The sequence below is a fragment of the Mustela putorius genome, unplaced genomic scaffold (assembly GCF_011764305.1).
Source record: "Mustela putorius furo isolate JIRA1106 unplaced genomic scaffold, ASM1176430v1.1 tig00000081_pilon_pilon_pilon, whole genome shotgun sequence".
NCBI classification, from domain to species: Eukaryota; Metazoa; Chordata; class Mammalia; order Carnivora; family Mustelidae; genus Mustela; species Mustela putorius.
Genome location: NW_025421272.1, coordinates 816,115 through 832,470, shown reverse-complemented (window position 1 = coordinate 832,470; position 16,356 = coordinate 816,115). Strand labels below are relative to the sequence as shown.

Below are 16,356 nucleotides of genomic sequence, written 5' to 3'. Positions count from 1 at the left end.
CTTCTGTGGGATTATTGACACATCTGGTGAGTAGCGAGGTTGCTTATCAAAGATGGAGCAAGGGGAAAGTGGAATAAGGAGTTGAGGATTTTGCTAAACTAAGTTTTTGTTTTTGTTTTGTTGGGTTTTTTTGAGAGAATGAGAGAGAGAGAGCACGAGACGGGAGAGGGTCAGAGAGAGAAGCAGACTCTCCACTGAGCAGGGAGGCCTATGTGGGACTTGATACTGGGACTCCAGGATCATGACCTGAGCTAAAGGCAGTCGCTTAACGAACTGAACCAACCAGGCGCCCTAAAATAAGTTTTTGACTCATCATGAATATAGTGCAGCTTGGAAGGAAGCAGGAACGGCAGGGCAGGGTGCTTCTTGAGTTGCACAGGTTGCTGCCCTACCCTGCTGCTGCTTGGGTGTTCAGGTTGCTTTTTCCCCTGTTCAGGATGTACAAGTACACATCAAGCCGTTTCAAGACTCGCGCAGAGCAGGAGGTGAAGAAAGCTGAGCATGTAGCGCGGATTGGTAATGTGCACTCCCTGCCCCCTGGGCAGGAGGTGGGATCAGGTTGGGGTTGTCTGGGGGATACTTCTGGCCAAAGCAGGATCCAAAAAAAGCTTTGTCTAGCTAGCACCCAGGGGCAGGCTCTTCTGAACCACTGGTCTAGTTCCTCTTGCACCCCTCCCCTTGCATGCCAATCCTCTCAGCATATTTTCCCCTAGACTCTACTTTATCAGCCATTTTTAGGGACTTACCTAAAATAGCACCAACTCCTTGATTTGCCCAGAGTGAAGAATCTCACACTTTCCTTTGGCCCAAATACTTGTGAAATTAGTTTTCCTGACTCCAGGGCAAAAATCTCAAGGTTTCTCATGGTGACGGGGCTTCTTGGCAGCTTGATGGAGAGTGATTGGCTGAGGACTTTGATGCCTTCCAGCTCCTGCTGAGGATGTAACTCTGGTTGCCTTGGGCAGTTTTTGACCTGTTCTGGTTCGTTTGTAAAGTTAAAAAAAAATGTCTAAAGTATAAATAGTGCCTGTTTTGTTTGAGGCCTCCAAACAAAAGGATTTTCCTTTTTGTACTGACTCTGCATTCAAGGCAGGGAGGTTGGAGGCAGCTCTTTTGTTCCTTTGCAGTGTACATACATCTTGCCCAGTAGGTACTGCACTGTGGGATTCAGGAAGGATGACTAAGAGTTTTTGAACCTTTGTATTCTTTAATCATGGCTTCTTCTGGATTTTAGCTGAGGAGAAGGCACGGGAGGCAGAGAGCAAAGCTCGGACCTTAGAAGTTCGCCTAGGTGGAGACCTCACGCGGGACTCCAGGGTAAGGCCCCACATCTGAGCAGCTATTGTCTAACATTTCTTTTTGTTGTTGTCTAACATTTCTGGCATTAGGATCCCAGAGCTGGCCTGGCTCAGCCCCAAGCTAGTTGTGAACCCCTCGCCCTAAACCTGCAAAATGGGACATTAAGATGTTTCCATAATCATTATTGAACACACTGTATGGCAGAATCTTGGCTAATCATTTCAACATCCTAACGACAATATGGAGTGGCCACTGTTAGTATTCTCAGTTTATAGAAAGGGAGATTGAAGTGAAGATGGTCACTTGCCCCAGGTCACATACCTGAAGGGGTCTGAGCAGTTCTTTACCCCTCTGTCTGACACTATTATTTCAGTTGGGGGTGTTTCCTCCTTCATTTCAGCCTGGTCAGGTAAAGCACAGCTTTTGAGTTTGTCCCCATTAAGGTCATTTTTTCTGTAGAAAAGAAGTAAATCTCTAAGTGTGGTTCTGAATCCATGTGATTTAAACAGAAGTTTCAGATGGTGATTATAATATTGCCTGCTATGGCCCACAGCACCTCCTCCCCTCACTTGGTGCCAACGTATGTTTCCAGGTGATGTTGCGGCAGGTCCAGAACACAGCCATTACCCTGCGCAGAGAAGCAGATGTCAAGAAGCGGATCAAGGAAGCCAAGCAACGGTGAGTGCCAGGGCTGGCTTTTGTGGGTGTTTTGTTTTTAAGGTTTATTTATTTATTTATTTGCCAGAGAGAAAGAGTGAGAACTCACACAAGCAGGGGGAGAAGCAGGCTCCCTGAGCAAGGAGCCCATGTACAGGGCTTGATCCCAAGGACCCTAGCTGTAGGCAGCCACTTAACCAACTGAGCCACCCAGGTGTCCCTGGCTTTTTGTTTTTTAAAATTATGTAACGTTTGTACTCAGTATTGGCAATTAAAGAGCTTCAGGAATCCTCCCCACCTTGTGAGTTTGCTGTTCTATCACAAAGGTTGCTTTGAGAGAGCCAGTGATGTTGTGGTCCCAAATGCTTGTCAGTGCCCACTGTAGGTTTTCTCCTGAGGTAGGAAAAGTCAGGGCAGGGCCTATCCCTGGAATAGAACACCAGACCTTCCTTCCTGGCCATTCCCATTCCTCCCTCTGTTTTTTCTTTTTTTTCTCTCTCTCTTCCTTCCTTCTCCCTCCTTTTTTCTCTTCATTTTTTCTTTTTTCTCTTTTTCATTTAAAGGATATATATATATCCTTTAAATATATATATTTAATAATATATATCATATATAAGTATATATATTATATGTAGATACATCATATATATATGATACTAGCTATACAAAACTTGTAATACACAGACCATTTTTAGAAATACCATCTTAAAACTCCTTTATATTAGTACCTTCTGGTACTATTTACTCTTAATATTTTATCCCGGGTTAAAATATGGAGTAATGTTGTAGATTGAGTTTTGGAGAATGGGCACTTTCCCTAGCTCATTAGGTTATCTCCATATTCCGTTTTATGTCTGGAGCTTCTCGGAACTCTGGTCTTAGAATTCCTAAGTTGCTGTTTCTTGGCCTTCCTGCCACAAGCATATAGGTTCCTGGATTCTTCTGAGTTAGTGCACTGCTTATTTATTTATTTATTTTTTAATTTATTTATTTGACAGACAGAGATCAGAAGTAGGCAGAGGGGCAGGCGTGGGGGGGGGAGAGCAGGCTCCCTGCTAAGCAGAGAGCCCGATGTGGGGCTCGATCCCAGGACCCTGGGATTATGACCTGAGCCGAAGGCAGAGGCTTTAACCCACTGAGCCACCTGGCGCCCCAGTGCACTGCTTATTAATCCGCTTTTCAACTCCATGGTTTTGTTACTCATCACATGAGGGTCTCTTCTCTCACATACATGTTCATCGTTCTAGTGAATTTTTACCTTTTTAGAATTAATTACTGTCATATTAGTGGACTAGGTATGACCTTGTGTTTAGCCCACCATGTAACTATCTTCACACAGATTTGCAGCAGCTTCACAGTATCCCATTCATACTTAAATCTTAACATCCCTGTTTTGTTACCAGAAGCCAGCCATAGTCACATGCTTTTAATTAGGGATTCTTAGAGTCACTACACAGTACCATACCCCTACCAGGTCTGATGGGTTACACATTTGACTGGAAGTGCAAAATTTATTTCTTAACATGTCTCAAGTTTAAGCTTAAGCTCACATATCTTAAAGAAGATGGTGTTTGTTTGTTAATGGGTTGATCTGTTTACATTTATCTTGTGTCTTCTCAGAGCACTTAAAGAACCTAAGGAACTGAATTTTGTCTTTGGGGTCAACATTGAACACCGGGACCTGGATGGCATGTTCATCTATAACTGTAGCCGCCTGATCAAGATGTATGAGAAAGTGGGCCCACAGCTTGAAGGAGGCATGTGAGTATTGCCCACCAAGAGCTTTTCAGCCTAAGGTGGTGAGTGGGCCAGTGGGATGACAGAACTGTCTTCTTTCTCCCTTCAGGGCATGTGGTGGGGTTGTTGGGGTTGTTGACGTGCCCTACCTGGTCCTGGAACCTACACACAACAAGCAGGACTTTGCTGATGCCAAGGAGTACCGGCACCTGCTGCGGGCGATGGGGGAGCATCTGGCACAGTACTGGAAGGACATTGCCATTGGTAATTCCCTTTCTGTTCACTTCTTATCTTAGGAGACCCTTAGTGCCCAAGGGTATAAATTTAGGAAGAGCAAGAGGCTGGCTCCTAATATGTGTGGGTGTTTCCTTTCCAGCCCAGAGGGGAATCATCAAGTTCTGGGATGAGTTTGGCTACCTCTCTGCCAACTGGAACCAGCCCCCATCCAGTGAGCTACGTTACAAGCGTCGGAGAGCTATGGAAATCCCAACCACCATCCAGTGTGGTGAGCCGGTGGTCGGAACCTCTTTCTGACTCTCCACCATAATCCATGTCCCCTTGCTGGCCTCCTGACTTGACTTTCATGGACTCTGGGTCCCACTGGAGATGAGTCTGGTGGTGGCCCTGGGAGCTCAGCCTTGGGGCTGTGTCAAGTCCACCTGTCCCTCCTGAATGAGGCAGAGTGTATCTAACCCGCGGAGCCTAACTTTGGTGCCACGTTCTTAATGCTGTGAGTGATGATTTAGCCAGGATCCTGTCAGAGGAGGGAGAGAGGCTGGGAACATTGAAAAGTCCACAATATAAAATGTCTCTTCTTGCTGGAATCACCATCCCTGAGAAGAATTACTATTCTGCAAGGAAGGCAGAGTTGTAGCCAGCGTAAAGATCTTTGCACGGAAAGTTGGGGGCATCTTTGCCTTGGGCTTGGTTGGGAGGAGCCTGTTTACTAAAGATTGTTACGGGGCAAGGCTGATGTTTGTGGGGGTGTTTTCTGTGTCACAGATTTGTGTCTGAAGTGGCGAACCCTCCCCTTCCAGCTGAGTTCTGTGGAAAAAGATTACCCTGACACCTGGGTTTGCTCCATGAACCCTGATCCTGAGCAGGACCGGTGAGCACGTGCTCTAACAAGGAGATTATGGGTATCTCTTATCTCCCCACTGTATTCTCTCTACCTTTTGGGTAAATAACTCGCTGTGCATCTTGAGGTCAGTGCTGATATCCTCACATCTCTGTCTTGCTGCAAATAATAAGTGCCCTGGAAATAAGAATAGATGTCTGTCCTGCAGTGAGTATTCATTCTGTACATTTGGGATCCCTGAGGTTGTTGCTATGGTGAGAGAGAGCATGGGTTGGTCGAAGAGGAAGGGCCATGTCCTACTTAGGGCCCTGTTTTGCCATCACCTCCCTAACACCCTCTTTCTACAGATGTGAGGCTTCTGAACAGAAGCAGAAGGTTCCCCTGGGGACATTCAGAAAGGACCTAAAGACACAAGAAGAGAAGCAGAAGCAGTTGACAGAGAAAATTCGCCAGCAGCAGGAAAAGCTAGAAGCCCTGCAGGTGTGTGGGTCATGGGCAATGGACAGAGCTAGCTATTTTGTTTATGTATTCCAATGTGGTCAGAAAATAAGTATCCTATCAGAGAGGTAACTGCCATCAACTAAAATATCCTAACTTTTTATGACTACCTATGTGTACATAAATATATATTTTATAATAAAAATATGGAAATTATGCATCATGATACATGCTCTTTAGTGCATACTTTTTTTTTTTTTTTAAGATTTTATTTATTTATTTGTCAGAGAGAGAGAGGAGCGAGAGTGAGCACAGGCAGACAGAGTGACAGGCAGAGGCAGAGAGAGAAGCAGGCTCCCTGCCGAGCAAGGAGCCCGATGCAGGACTCGATCCCAGGACGCTGGTATCATGACCTGAGCCGAAGGCAGCCGCTCAACCAACCGAGCCATCCAGGCGTCCCTAGTGCATACTTTTCTTGAGACACTTTTTCAGAAGTCAATTTGAAAGAGTAAGAGGGTTTGTAAAATCTTATGCCCCCCCCCCTTTTTTTAAGATTATTTATTTATTTATTTATTTGACAGAGAGAAATCACAAGTAGGCAGAGAGGCAGGCAGAGAGAGAGGGGGAAGCTTGATCCCAGGACCCTGAGATCATGACCTGAGCCGAAGGCAGAGGCCCAAACCACTGAGCCACCCAGGCGCCCCTCTTATGGCTTTTTTATAACTACTTCCAAGTTATTCTCCAGAATATATATTAATTTCTGTTTTTTACAAGCAGTACATTTATTTTAAAATATTTTGCAATTTAATAGGCAAAGATACACATCTTATAATTTGAATTTCCTTTATATTTTTAAATTCAACAATTTTTTTATTCATCAATTTGTTTTTTCAGGATAGCTTATTCTCATTTTTTTCATATTTGTCAGGTTTTTGAGATGTGTTTATGATATTAATCCTTTATCATTTTTATTATAAAAAGCTTTTTCTTTTCTGGCTTCAGTTTATTTGCAGATGTTACCCAATCTGGGTGTCTTAGGCCTGCCTCTATGTCTGCTGAATCCCACTCATCCTTTCTGACCTTTTCCATCAGGCTTTTCTTACCTTTCTGGCTTCTTTTATAGGAATTTAGTTCATTGACACTTTTTCCTGGTCTCTGAATTGCTATATTAATCAGTTTGCTGATGATTTAGGGTATTTTTTTGTCTCCCCAGTAAGAATGGGAGTCTTAACAATAGTAGGATTGTGGCCTAGGTTTTCTTTTTTATATGCACACTGTCCCAGCCACATAGTAGGGATGCAAAGAGTATCCTTGAATGTTCCAAGACATTCAAACAGCCTCATCATCATGTTTGCTGTGCAGAAAACCACACCTATCCGTTCCCAAGCTGACCTGAAGAAATTGCCTTTGGAAGTGACCACCAGACCTTCTGCTGAGGTAAGGCCCAGGAGAGGGGGAAGGGCTTTTTCTTAGGTGTCTCATGCTATGCTCAGTGTTCTTACTCTCTTGTTCTCTTTCAGGAACCTGCACGTAGACCTCAGCGACCTCGGTCACCTCCTTTACCTGCTGTGATCAAGAATGCCCCGAGCAGACCCCCTTCCCTGCAACCTCCCAGGCCAGCCAGCCAGCCCCGAAAGGCTCCTGTCATCAGCAGCACCCCAAAACCTCCTGCCCTGGCAGCTCGGGAGGAGGCCAGTACATCTAGGGTGCTGCAACCACCGGAGGCACCCCGAAAGCCTGCTAACACATCGGTTAAGACTCCGCCCCGGACCACCCCTGTGGTGCAGCCACTGTCACCATCTCTGCTACCCAACTCCAAGAGCCCTCGGGAGGTCCCTGCTCCCAGAGCCATCAAGACTCCAGTGGTCAAGAAGCCAGAGCCACCCAGTAAACTCTGCCCAGTAAGATGCTTTATCTCTTCCAGCCCCGAGTCTATCCTCAGTGGTGTAGGAATGGAATCAGGCTGTGTCAAAGCTGTACTGGGGGAGCCTCACTGGAGGTCATCGAATCTAAAGCTGCTTGTTTCCTGAGGAGGAGTCTCAATAGCTGAAGGGACTTGATCTGGTCAGGGCACAGAGCAAGGTGATTTCCTGTCCAAGGAGCTCTTCACTGCTCCCTTCAAGTTCTGGTCTGCCATAAGTTTGAGTCCCCACCACCAGCTTGTATGGTATAGGTATAGGTTGGCAGCTTAGTGACAGCCGTGGTAGGCTACAATGGTCAGCATGTCTCAGGGTGGTCATAGCTGACTGGCCAGGAAGGCTAAGGGAGAAATAAAATGAGAGGCACACTCTGCTACAACTTTGAGCAAAGGGCCCTGTGGGCACAGGGATCAGGAGGTTGTTGTATACTGAGTAATGTCAGGAGGCTCAACCTTGCGGGACCTGAGAAGCATACGAGTGGAGTTCCTTTAGGCCAGGTGGAATCTTCTGCACTTAAGGGGCTGACAGGGGCCCTCCTTATGTTCCCTCTCCTCTTGCTGTAGACCACTCAGGGTCGGAAGCGGACTCTTGGGGTCTCTGACGAAGAAGAAGCTGAGGAAGAGGCTGAGAGGAGGAAAGAGAGGTCTAAGCGGGGCAAGTTTGCTGTGAAGGAAGAAAAGAAGGACTTGAATGAGGTAGGTGGTCCCAGGTTGAGGTTAGAACGTCCTTCCCCAGGATTGCAGTCTGTACCAGCTCCATTTGTTTTGTGATTTGAGCCTCCCAGAAACCCAGTTCATCTCTATAGGACTCAGTCACACAGATGACTTAGAAACATGGTGCCAGGTAGGCTTCTGAGTGAGACTGGCTTCTGGCTCTTATCACTGGCTGGAGGTCACACATAGATAAGGGAGGCTTAAAACCCTTTGCTTCCCAGTGTCTGTGACTTTTCTTCGCATACTGTCTTGTTTATAAAGGTGACAGAAGGGTAGATACTCAAGGTAGTGATTTAGAGAGCAGCTCTTGGTGAGACATGGAAATTTAAACGGCCGTATATAAGATAATATGAAGTAACAGCTAATGACCTTGGGTTCCAGTCATTTAAAAATCTGCTTTTCAGGGGCACTGGGGATGCCCCTGATAGACTCTCTTCTTCTTACAGCTCTCAGACAGTGCTGGGGAAGAGGACCCAGCTGACCTTAAGAGGGCTCAGAAAGGTGAGTTTGGGGAGGTACTTGGCAGTCTGTGGGGGAAAAGGGTAGTGGGGCCCCTCTGCCTGCAACTTCTTATCCCAAAGGCTCTTGAAGGTTTTCCTGGCTCTGGGCTCTTGTGCAGCAATGCTTCCAAGTCTGATCCTGAAAAGAATTCTGAAGATAACACACCCTTATCTGTATTTTTAGCACAGATTTCTTGGCTTGCACTTCTGGCAGGCTGTCATCCTGCTGCTCTTTGGCACCCTCCTGGCAGATGGGGAAGGAGACCAGGGTGGCTGGGCTCAATGTTCCTGGAAAAGTATGGGCAAGCATGTAGGGGTTCTTGTCCCTGCAAATCCTGGGACGGTCTCTCTCAAGGTGGCCCTGGCTGAGTCGGGAACTTTGTTAGTTTTTTGACTCTTGCTCCATCCTCATTCTCTCAGATAAAGGGTTGCACGTGGAGGTGCGTGTGAACAGGGAGTGGTACACAGGCCGTGTCACAGCCGTGGAGGTGGGCAAACATGTGGTGCGGTGGAAGGTGAAGTTCGACTACGTGCCCACAGATACCACTCCGAGAGACCGCTGGTAACACCCCTTTCCAGAGGTTGACAGAGTTGGCCAGGCCAGGGGGAGGTCTGTCCCTGGTCTCCCAGCAGGTGGCTCATCCTGGGTATCTGGGATCCACATGACACAAGTGCTGTGTGACTTCTAGGGTGGAGAAAGGCAGTGAGGACGTGCGGCTGATGAAGCCCCCTTCTCCGGAGTACCAGAGCCCTGATACACAGCAGGAGGGTGGGGAGGAGGAGGAGGAGGTGGCGGTGGCCCAGCAGGCTGTAGCCATGGCAGAGCCCTCTACTTCTGACTGCATCCGCATAGAGCCTGACACAACTGCCCCGAGCACCAATCACGAGACCATTGACCTGCTCGTCCAGATCCTCCGGTATGTATGTGTGTCTTTCCACTCTGGGGCTAACTGTGACGCTCCGCACTTTTTCTTGCTATTCTGAATTTCTGTTCCCACCTTCTCCTTTAGGAATTGTTTACGGTACTTTCTGCCTCCAAGTTTCCCCATCTCCAAGAAGGAGCTTAGTGCTATGAATTCAGATGAGCTAATATCATTTCCTCTGGTGAGTTTGGCCTAACCTTTATTTTTATTCTTTGTGGCCCTTCGCTTCGTGCTTTTTGGAATTGCCAGCTCTTGCTAGGTCTTTCTCCTCTCTTCCTGGCAGTAGCTTGTTGTGACTGGCATGTAGAAACCAACCATACGCTACTGTAAGATTCTGGGGCTGAGTCCTCACTTAGGGGCAGCAGGCCTGGTTTGACATGTCACAATGAGTATATCCTTTTTTCCCTACCCCAGCAAAGGGGGTAAACTTGTCCCAGGCAACAGGGAAGAACTTGGGCTCAAAATGCCTGAAGCTTGACTCTTAGAGCAAGGTAGAGATGTGTTGGAAGTAAGCACTGAGTGATGTTATGCTCTTGGGGCACAGGCTCTTTGCTGGAGCTCTTAATTAGCAGCAGAAGAGAGTCCTGCCTCCTAAGTAGCTTATGGTTCAGTGGGGATTAAATTTTTACTAGGTAGTTGGACATGAGACTATGAGCTGTAAGTGCTGTGGAAGCAGGTGTTGGGCTGTGGCAGCATTGGGGAGGGAGAGAGCAGCAGTCTGAAGTGCCTGTGTGACAGGGAAACTTTGAGGCAGGGAGACTTTGTGAGCAAGAGGTCAGAGTGATGAAAGTTCCCAGATTAAGGCAGCAGGCTGTGTGAGGAGCACTTTGGGAAAAAGAGAGCCTGACGGCCAGGATATGGTGCATCTTGAATGTCTGGTCTTAGGCATAGGGGCTTAAACCTTGTATAAAATGGAGGGCTAGCAAAAGTGTTGAGTTTGGGGAATTTGTCAGTCTGAACCTGGTCTAGGACAGGAGGCAACAAACTTTCTGTAGAGGGCCAGCTAGCAGATATTTTCAGCTCTGGGGGTTATATAGTCTCTGTGGTAACTACTGAACTCCACTATTACAGCATGAAAGCTGCAGTAGACAATTTGTAAAGGAGTGGATATGGCTGTGCTCCAATATAAGCAAAATATTTTTACAAAACCGGCAGCAGGCTGATTTGGCCTGGGGCTCTAGTGTGCTGACTCTGGCCTAAGAGGATACTTCTCATGGTAGTGTGGGTGGGATGGGTGGATGGGAGATGCAGGGGCAAGGCGGCAGGTCCACTTGTGAAAGGTTAGAGGTGAGGGAGTGGCAACTTGAGCCAGAGTGGTGGGAGTGAACTGGTGGGTGAAAGGGCCATGTCAGGTTGTTGACTGGAAGCAAGTGATGGGGGAGGAGGCAGAGCCCATGTGCTTCTCTATGTCTCAGACCTGTGGGAAGTGATGACAAAGCTATTAACTGGGAGAGAAAACAGAGGGTAAGGATAGGAGAGTTGATGAATTGTGATGTATGTTGGGCTGGAAGCACCAGCACCTACATTTCTGGTGATGTCCAGTAGGCAGGTGGAGATTGAGGACTGGGTGCTTAAGGGGTGCAAAGGCCAGGCCTGCAGATGGGATCTGGGAGTTGTCTTCATTGAGTGGGATAGATATTTTTATGGTTGGAATCTATGGAAGTTTTCTAGGGAGGAGTTTCTAGACAATAGAACTAGAATCGAAACTGCAAATCTAGTATTTTCAAGATGTTGGGGCCTCATGTGGCAGCTATGTGTTTGATGGTTTGCCAGAGAGGAAGAGATGGGGTTTTTAATCTCCATTCTATTTTTTTTTTTTTTTTAAAGAGATGTTAGGTGTTGAAGAAACAAGCTCAGAGAGGTGAAGAGTTGTGATAAAACCCAGATTTGAACCCAGGTACCTCTTCTTTAGGACAAGGGTCTTGCCCTTCTACCAGAATTGCCTTGCTTCCTGAGATGAGAGGGGAGAAGCAGGCAGAGGGAGCTAGAGGATGGCAGAGCTCCTGATTGCTTCCCCAGAAAGCTCCATGCCTCAGCTCTTGCTCTTGTTGAGGCTGCGGGTGCTCTCTGCAAATCCCAGGAAAAAAACCACTAACAGGATGGCTAGGGTGGCCTGGCAGCCTCTTGTCAGTCAGATTTGTTGATTTGGGCTTAAAGTTGTTGCCAGACTCAGAGCAAAGCCTGAGCGTAGTGGGATCTTTGCTGCTTAGACCAGAAACACAGCCAGGAGCATCTGAGCCTCAAAGAGTCTATTAGCTTGTGCTTATAAAAGGAAGTATATGACCAATGCATCAACTTTATAGTCTGCTGATTGTAATGTTTACAGCAACTCAAACTAATTTTTAATGTCAGGGACACAACAGATTCTAATGTTCATTATGTTTTTGTCAGTCTGTAAAAGATCCTCTTTGCTATCATACTGGAGTAAGGGTTCCATAAAGTCCTCAGGAGTCCTGCAAACATTAGATTTAAATATATCTGTTTTTAAAAAATAATATAACCTTGCAAATCTATAATAAATAAAAAGTTTAAAGCATTTTAAAAAAATAACATAGGCTTAAGACATGTACTGAGTTTTAATATTTTGGAGTCTGCTCAAACATTTATTTTGTGCTGCCAACATAATTATTTTTTACATAAAACTTCAAATTTTTTTGCCATCTTGGTTTAATAAGATAATTCTCTATATTTATATTGTAAGGTAAATGACACAGTTAAGTACTTGCCAGTAACACTTTTTAAAACCACAGTCAGGAGGCTGTAACGCTTTTTAAAAACAGGAGCCCTTCAATGGCAGGTAGCTCATACATTTTTACAGAAGCATGTAAACACAAGTTGGTAAGACTGTAGTGGTCAGCCAGAACCACTCATTTTCATCAAATGACCTTACCATTCTTACTGGTGGCTTAGGAGTAGGTGTTAAAAATTTGAGCTTTGAAAATATAGATACTGCTCAGATTTTTTTACAATTAGATTCCATGTTCGAATTTAAAATATTTCTTTTAAAAGTTTGAAAAGCCTCATGTCTAGAGAAACTGCTGGTTTACCATCAGTACCCCACATCTTGGAAATTTCGGGTACTTAGGAAAGGTAGTAAAAGCTCTGATCCTGCTTGTAGAAGTATACTACACAAATCTGGAGGTATTTGCATTGGTGGGTGTTTGATAAATATTTCTGGAAGAGAACTTTTGGTTCTTAACATTGTGGGGTGTGACTTCGGATAGACTCTCGGGAGGACTGGTGAAGTTAGAAACCTGTGATTGAGCTGGGAGAGGGACTTGTCCTTTTTGTGCGAACTGGAATGGAAGAATCATTCTTCACATTTACTAATGGCTTGCTGTCTGCCAAGGGTTGAGGACTTCACATTGGGTGATCCTATCTTCCTCCTCATGGCAGCCTCATGAGATGGGCTAGAAAACCAGCTTGTCCCTTGTGTGTGACATCCCTTCACACTGAGCATCCTTGTGCTGGGCCAGTTGGGTGAGAATACAAGTGCCGATTTAGAGCAACCCTGGGGACCCCGTAAGCTCATTCACTCACCCTCTGGGTTCCCTCCCTACAGAAAGAGTACTTCAAGCAGTATGAAGTGGGACTCCAGAATCTCTGCCATTCCTACCAGAGCCGTGCTGACTCACGGGCCAAGGCCTCCGAGGAAAGCCTGCGCACTTCTGAGAGAAAGCTCCGAGAGACAGAGGAGAAGCTGCAGAAGCTGAGGACCAACATCGTGGCGCTCCTGCAAAAGGTGCAGGAGGTGAGCCAGGCAGCCCTCTCATTGCAGCTGGACCACCTGGTGTCTCAGGGAGGGGGCCTGGGCACCTCCTGCTCCCTTCTCCCCACTCACAGGAATCTGTGGTTCCAACCCTGGCTGCACAGCATCCTGACCAAGAGGGCTGGAGGTGGTGCGGCTGCCTGGGCCTCATCCCAGCCAGACCCACGGTATCAGATTTTTGCCCTTGTTTAGATATTCTGCTTTACAACCTGGTTTGAGAATCCTCCAAGCCATAAAACAGAAAGAAGTTCTCGCTTTTCCAGATGACGCCCAGATTGGGATTGGGTTGCCTAGAAGTGGGGAGTGCCCCTGTATGGTCCTGCACCCGGGCAGTGAAAACTGTGGACTTGTTCTGTGTCTGTCCTGGGGATACTGGGTGAACCTGATAGGCAAAATAAGGTCCCTATCCTCATGGCCCAGTAGTCTGGGCCTTCCACAAGAGAAAGAAAACACGAAGGCCACTTTACTAGGGTATTCTAAGAAGAGGGTATTTGAGCTGAGAGTAGAATCAGTTACACAAGATTGGATGTAAGTGCTTTGAGCAGAGAGAAGACCTGAGGCCCAAGGTAGGGAGTTGTGGGCAATAGAAGAAGTGGGGCCTGTGTGAAGTCAGAATCCCTGGAGGGGTGTGGCACAATCCTGTTTGTAACCTAAGATATTTATTCTGGTTGGTTGTAGGAAATCCTGGAGTGGGGTGGAAATTAGAAGCCAGGGCTTGGGTGAAGAGGTTCTCACACTTACCTGGGTCAGAGATTTGGTGGCTTGAATCTTGGTGGTGACTGTGAGAAAGATTTTGTAATATTTGGGGGGAAGGAAGGAAACAGGGGTGATTCTTCTGGTTTGTCTTGAGCTTCTTGGTGAGGGAAGGTGGTAGGTAGCCTGTACTGAGACAGGCACAACCTGGGATGGAATAATGCAGTTGGAATACGGAGTCTGAGAAGTCTGCAACACATCTAAGACACCCGGGAACCTGGGGTGAAGGCAGGGCAGGAGCAAGAAATCTGGGCGTCATCTGTGCAAGAGGATGGGGATGGGGGAGAATGATCAAGAGGGGACAGGCCTGACAGCCAGGGTGGAGGGGGAAGAGGAGGGGACTCTGGGCTCAGGCTCCTTTGCCTGTGAGAAGGATGGGGAGCCCCACCACCACCTTCTGGCTTCTAGCTGACTGCTCCCTTCTATTCCAGGACATAGACATCAACACAGATGATGAGCTGGATGCCTACATCGAGGACCTGATCACCAAGGGGGACTAAGGGGCTCAGAGACAAAGATCAGCTCCTCTGCCCTTTAAGGCAGAGTTCTTGGGGGGTGGTGTTTTGTTCATGGGTTGGTGGACTTACCTTGGTTTGACTCAAGTGAGACATTTGTGCTTTTGGAGGGAAAAATACTCTGATTCTTTGAATCTTCCTCCCTAAGTTTATAAATATTTATTTTTTAAAAGAAATAAGATGCTGCACCTGCTGTGAGACCATACATTTTTCTTTTGGTGACTCTTGGGCAAAGGACAGAGAACCAGGATGCCAGGCTCCTTCAAGTCTTGTCTCCTGGCTCCTAAGATGTGGTAAACCCAGTGTCATCCATAAGTCAGAGAGGCTTTGGGGGCAGGCCTCGTCTCTTCTAGAGGATGAACAATGTTGAAATCTGAGGGGGGAGGGGAAGAGCCCTCCAGAGTGGTGCTTTTCCTATGGGCTCTGATCTGGGGGACCCCTGGGAGCTATGTGTCAGGATGAGGCTCAGTCCCGAGCTGCTCCTTCTCAGGTCAGGGACATGAATGTCAGCTCAGGCAGCTGTCAGTCATCTTAGCTGTGGCTTGTCTAAACAGCTTGGGGAAGAAAGAGCCTCCCAATTAACCTCCCCATCCACCATTCGAGTTCTCTCTGTGGCAGTGATTTCCTTAGTTAACCATAGATAGTGAGGCTTCCCACCCCAAAAACTTGAGTCCAGGTTGAGAAGTAGATCTGACTCTAGTGGGATACACACTGAATGTTTGAATTCCAAAGGATTCTTTTTGAGAGAGCTTCTTATGGAGCCCCTGGTGCTGATCTGGTGGTGACCTCTGCCTGTGGCAGGGTGGGGAGGGAGGACACTGCCTCAGATGGTGCTGGCTGATCTGGAGAACCTGCTGCTGCTGCTGCTGCTTTTACTGTTACCCCTCTGCCTGGCCCCACTGGTCCCTGCTCTGGGCCAGACTGAAGGGGTCACTGAGCCACAGGGACCCCAGAGGCAGCTTTGTTGGAAGCACACCATGCCTTCCCTCCCATCTAGTCACAGCCTCACACAGCTGTGTCCTTCAAGTGACTTCTCAGGGTCAAAGACAAAGGCAAAAGTTGCTGAGTTTCTCTTTAGTGGTCATTGGAAAAATTCTGGTTTGGTTTCCCCCAACTCTCCTCTCTCCTCTTTATTTGGGGACTTTGGGTTTTCTAGAGGCACAGGAACTATGGCCTGATACCACTGGTCTGTGATTCATCAAACGTTTCTGAGTGTGTTTCTTGCATCTACCCACCCCAGGTCAGCAGTGGCCCACATGCCACTCTGTGGCCTCTGCAGAAGACTGGGAGGTACTGGTGAGGGAAGTCTATCCACTTGTGCGTGTGTCCAGAAGCATCTGCAACTTGTGGGTTTGGGACTTCCCCAAACCACACCTCTCGGGGAGGGTTATTTGGGGGAAATACCACTCAGAACCTGGCCTCTTCCTCTGAAAGTTCTCTGAGCCTTGGGGTTTCTTGAGCTGGTAACTCCTCTCCTGTCCAGCTCGCTTTCCTTCTTCCCTGGCAGCATGTTCATTTTTGTCCCAAACCTGCTGTTTTTATTCTAAAGGAAGTTGGTTCTGCATTTTTACCAGAGGGCAATACCCAAGTTTTTTATTTATACAGCTGTAATCAAAATGCAATACTATAAAACTTTTATTGGTGAGACTCCTGAACTCAGTCTCTTTTCTTCTGTTAGCACTTTCTACTTTCATTCTTTCTACCATTATTGTTTTAAACTGTCTCCAGATTATTCCTCATCACCGTCTTCCTTTTTCTGTATTCACATTCCTTGACACTCACAGAAACAAATGCTGAATTCTTAAAACATTTCAGCTTACACTCCATGTGCCCACTTTGCTGTACTGAATGCAGCCCTTTTCCCAGGCAGAGCTCCTGCCATTCTGGGTGGGAAGATAAAGTTCGAGTCCCTCCCCTTTCCATGTGATGGGACCTGCTTGGAACTGTCTGAGGATTTGGGAGGAAAGAGGAAGTGGTTAGGCTGGTTTGTGGCCTGAGGGCCCATAGCACAATGGCAGCAAAAAGGTGAATGAGTACAGCATTGCTTGTTTTTAA

At 47.0% G+C, this 16,356-nt stretch overlaps 1 protein-coding gene across 6 annotated transcripts in view; it reads left to right on the top strand.

The window, feature by feature from the left end:
• The window catches only part of MORC2 (MORC family CW-type zinc finger 2), a 41,849-nt gene extending 27,355 nt beyond the window's left edge, over window positions 1-14,494 (top strand). For 3 of the 6 annotated variants that reach the window (XM_013063450.2, XM_004766412.3, XM_013063451.2), the window contains 18 exons: window positions 437-516; window positions 1,235-1,317; window positions 1,892-1,977; window positions 3,577-3,717; window positions 3,803-3,957; window positions 4,070-4,198; window positions 4,696-4,801; window positions 5,119-5,251; window positions 6,572-6,646; window positions 6,730-7,110; window positions 7,692-7,823; window positions 8,288-8,342; window positions 8,762-8,903; window positions 9,031-9,258; window positions 9,352-9,445; window positions 12,827-13,015; window positions 13,108-13,200; window positions 14,218-14,494. In XM_013063450.2, coding sequence (XP_012918904.1) covers window positions 437-516; window positions 1,235-1,317; window positions 1,892-1,977; window positions 3,577-3,717; window positions 3,803-3,957; window positions 4,070-4,198; window positions 4,696-4,801; window positions 5,119-5,251; window positions 6,572-6,646; window positions 6,730-7,110; window positions 7,692-7,823; window positions 8,288-8,342; window positions 8,762-8,903; window positions 9,031-9,258; window positions 9,352-9,445; window positions 12,827-13,015; window positions 13,108-13,200; window positions 14,218-14,286 — 2,371 coding nt within the window. In that variant the 3' untranslated portion in view covers window positions 14,287-14,494. The remainder of the gene's footprint in view (window positions 1-436; window positions 517-1,234; window positions 1,318-1,891; window positions 1,978-3,576; window positions 3,718-3,802; window positions 3,958-4,069; window positions 4,199-4,695; window positions 4,802-5,118; window positions 5,252-6,571; window positions 6,647-6,729; window positions 7,111-7,691; window positions 7,824-8,287; window positions 8,343-8,761; window positions 8,904-9,030; window positions 9,259-9,351; window positions 9,446-12,826; window positions 13,016-13,107; window positions 13,201-14,217) is intronic. The other 3 variants (XM_045064845.1, XM_004766415.3, XM_004766414.3) reach the window with 3 other exon arrangements.
• Window positions 14,495-16,356: the final 1,862 nt, after the last annotated feature.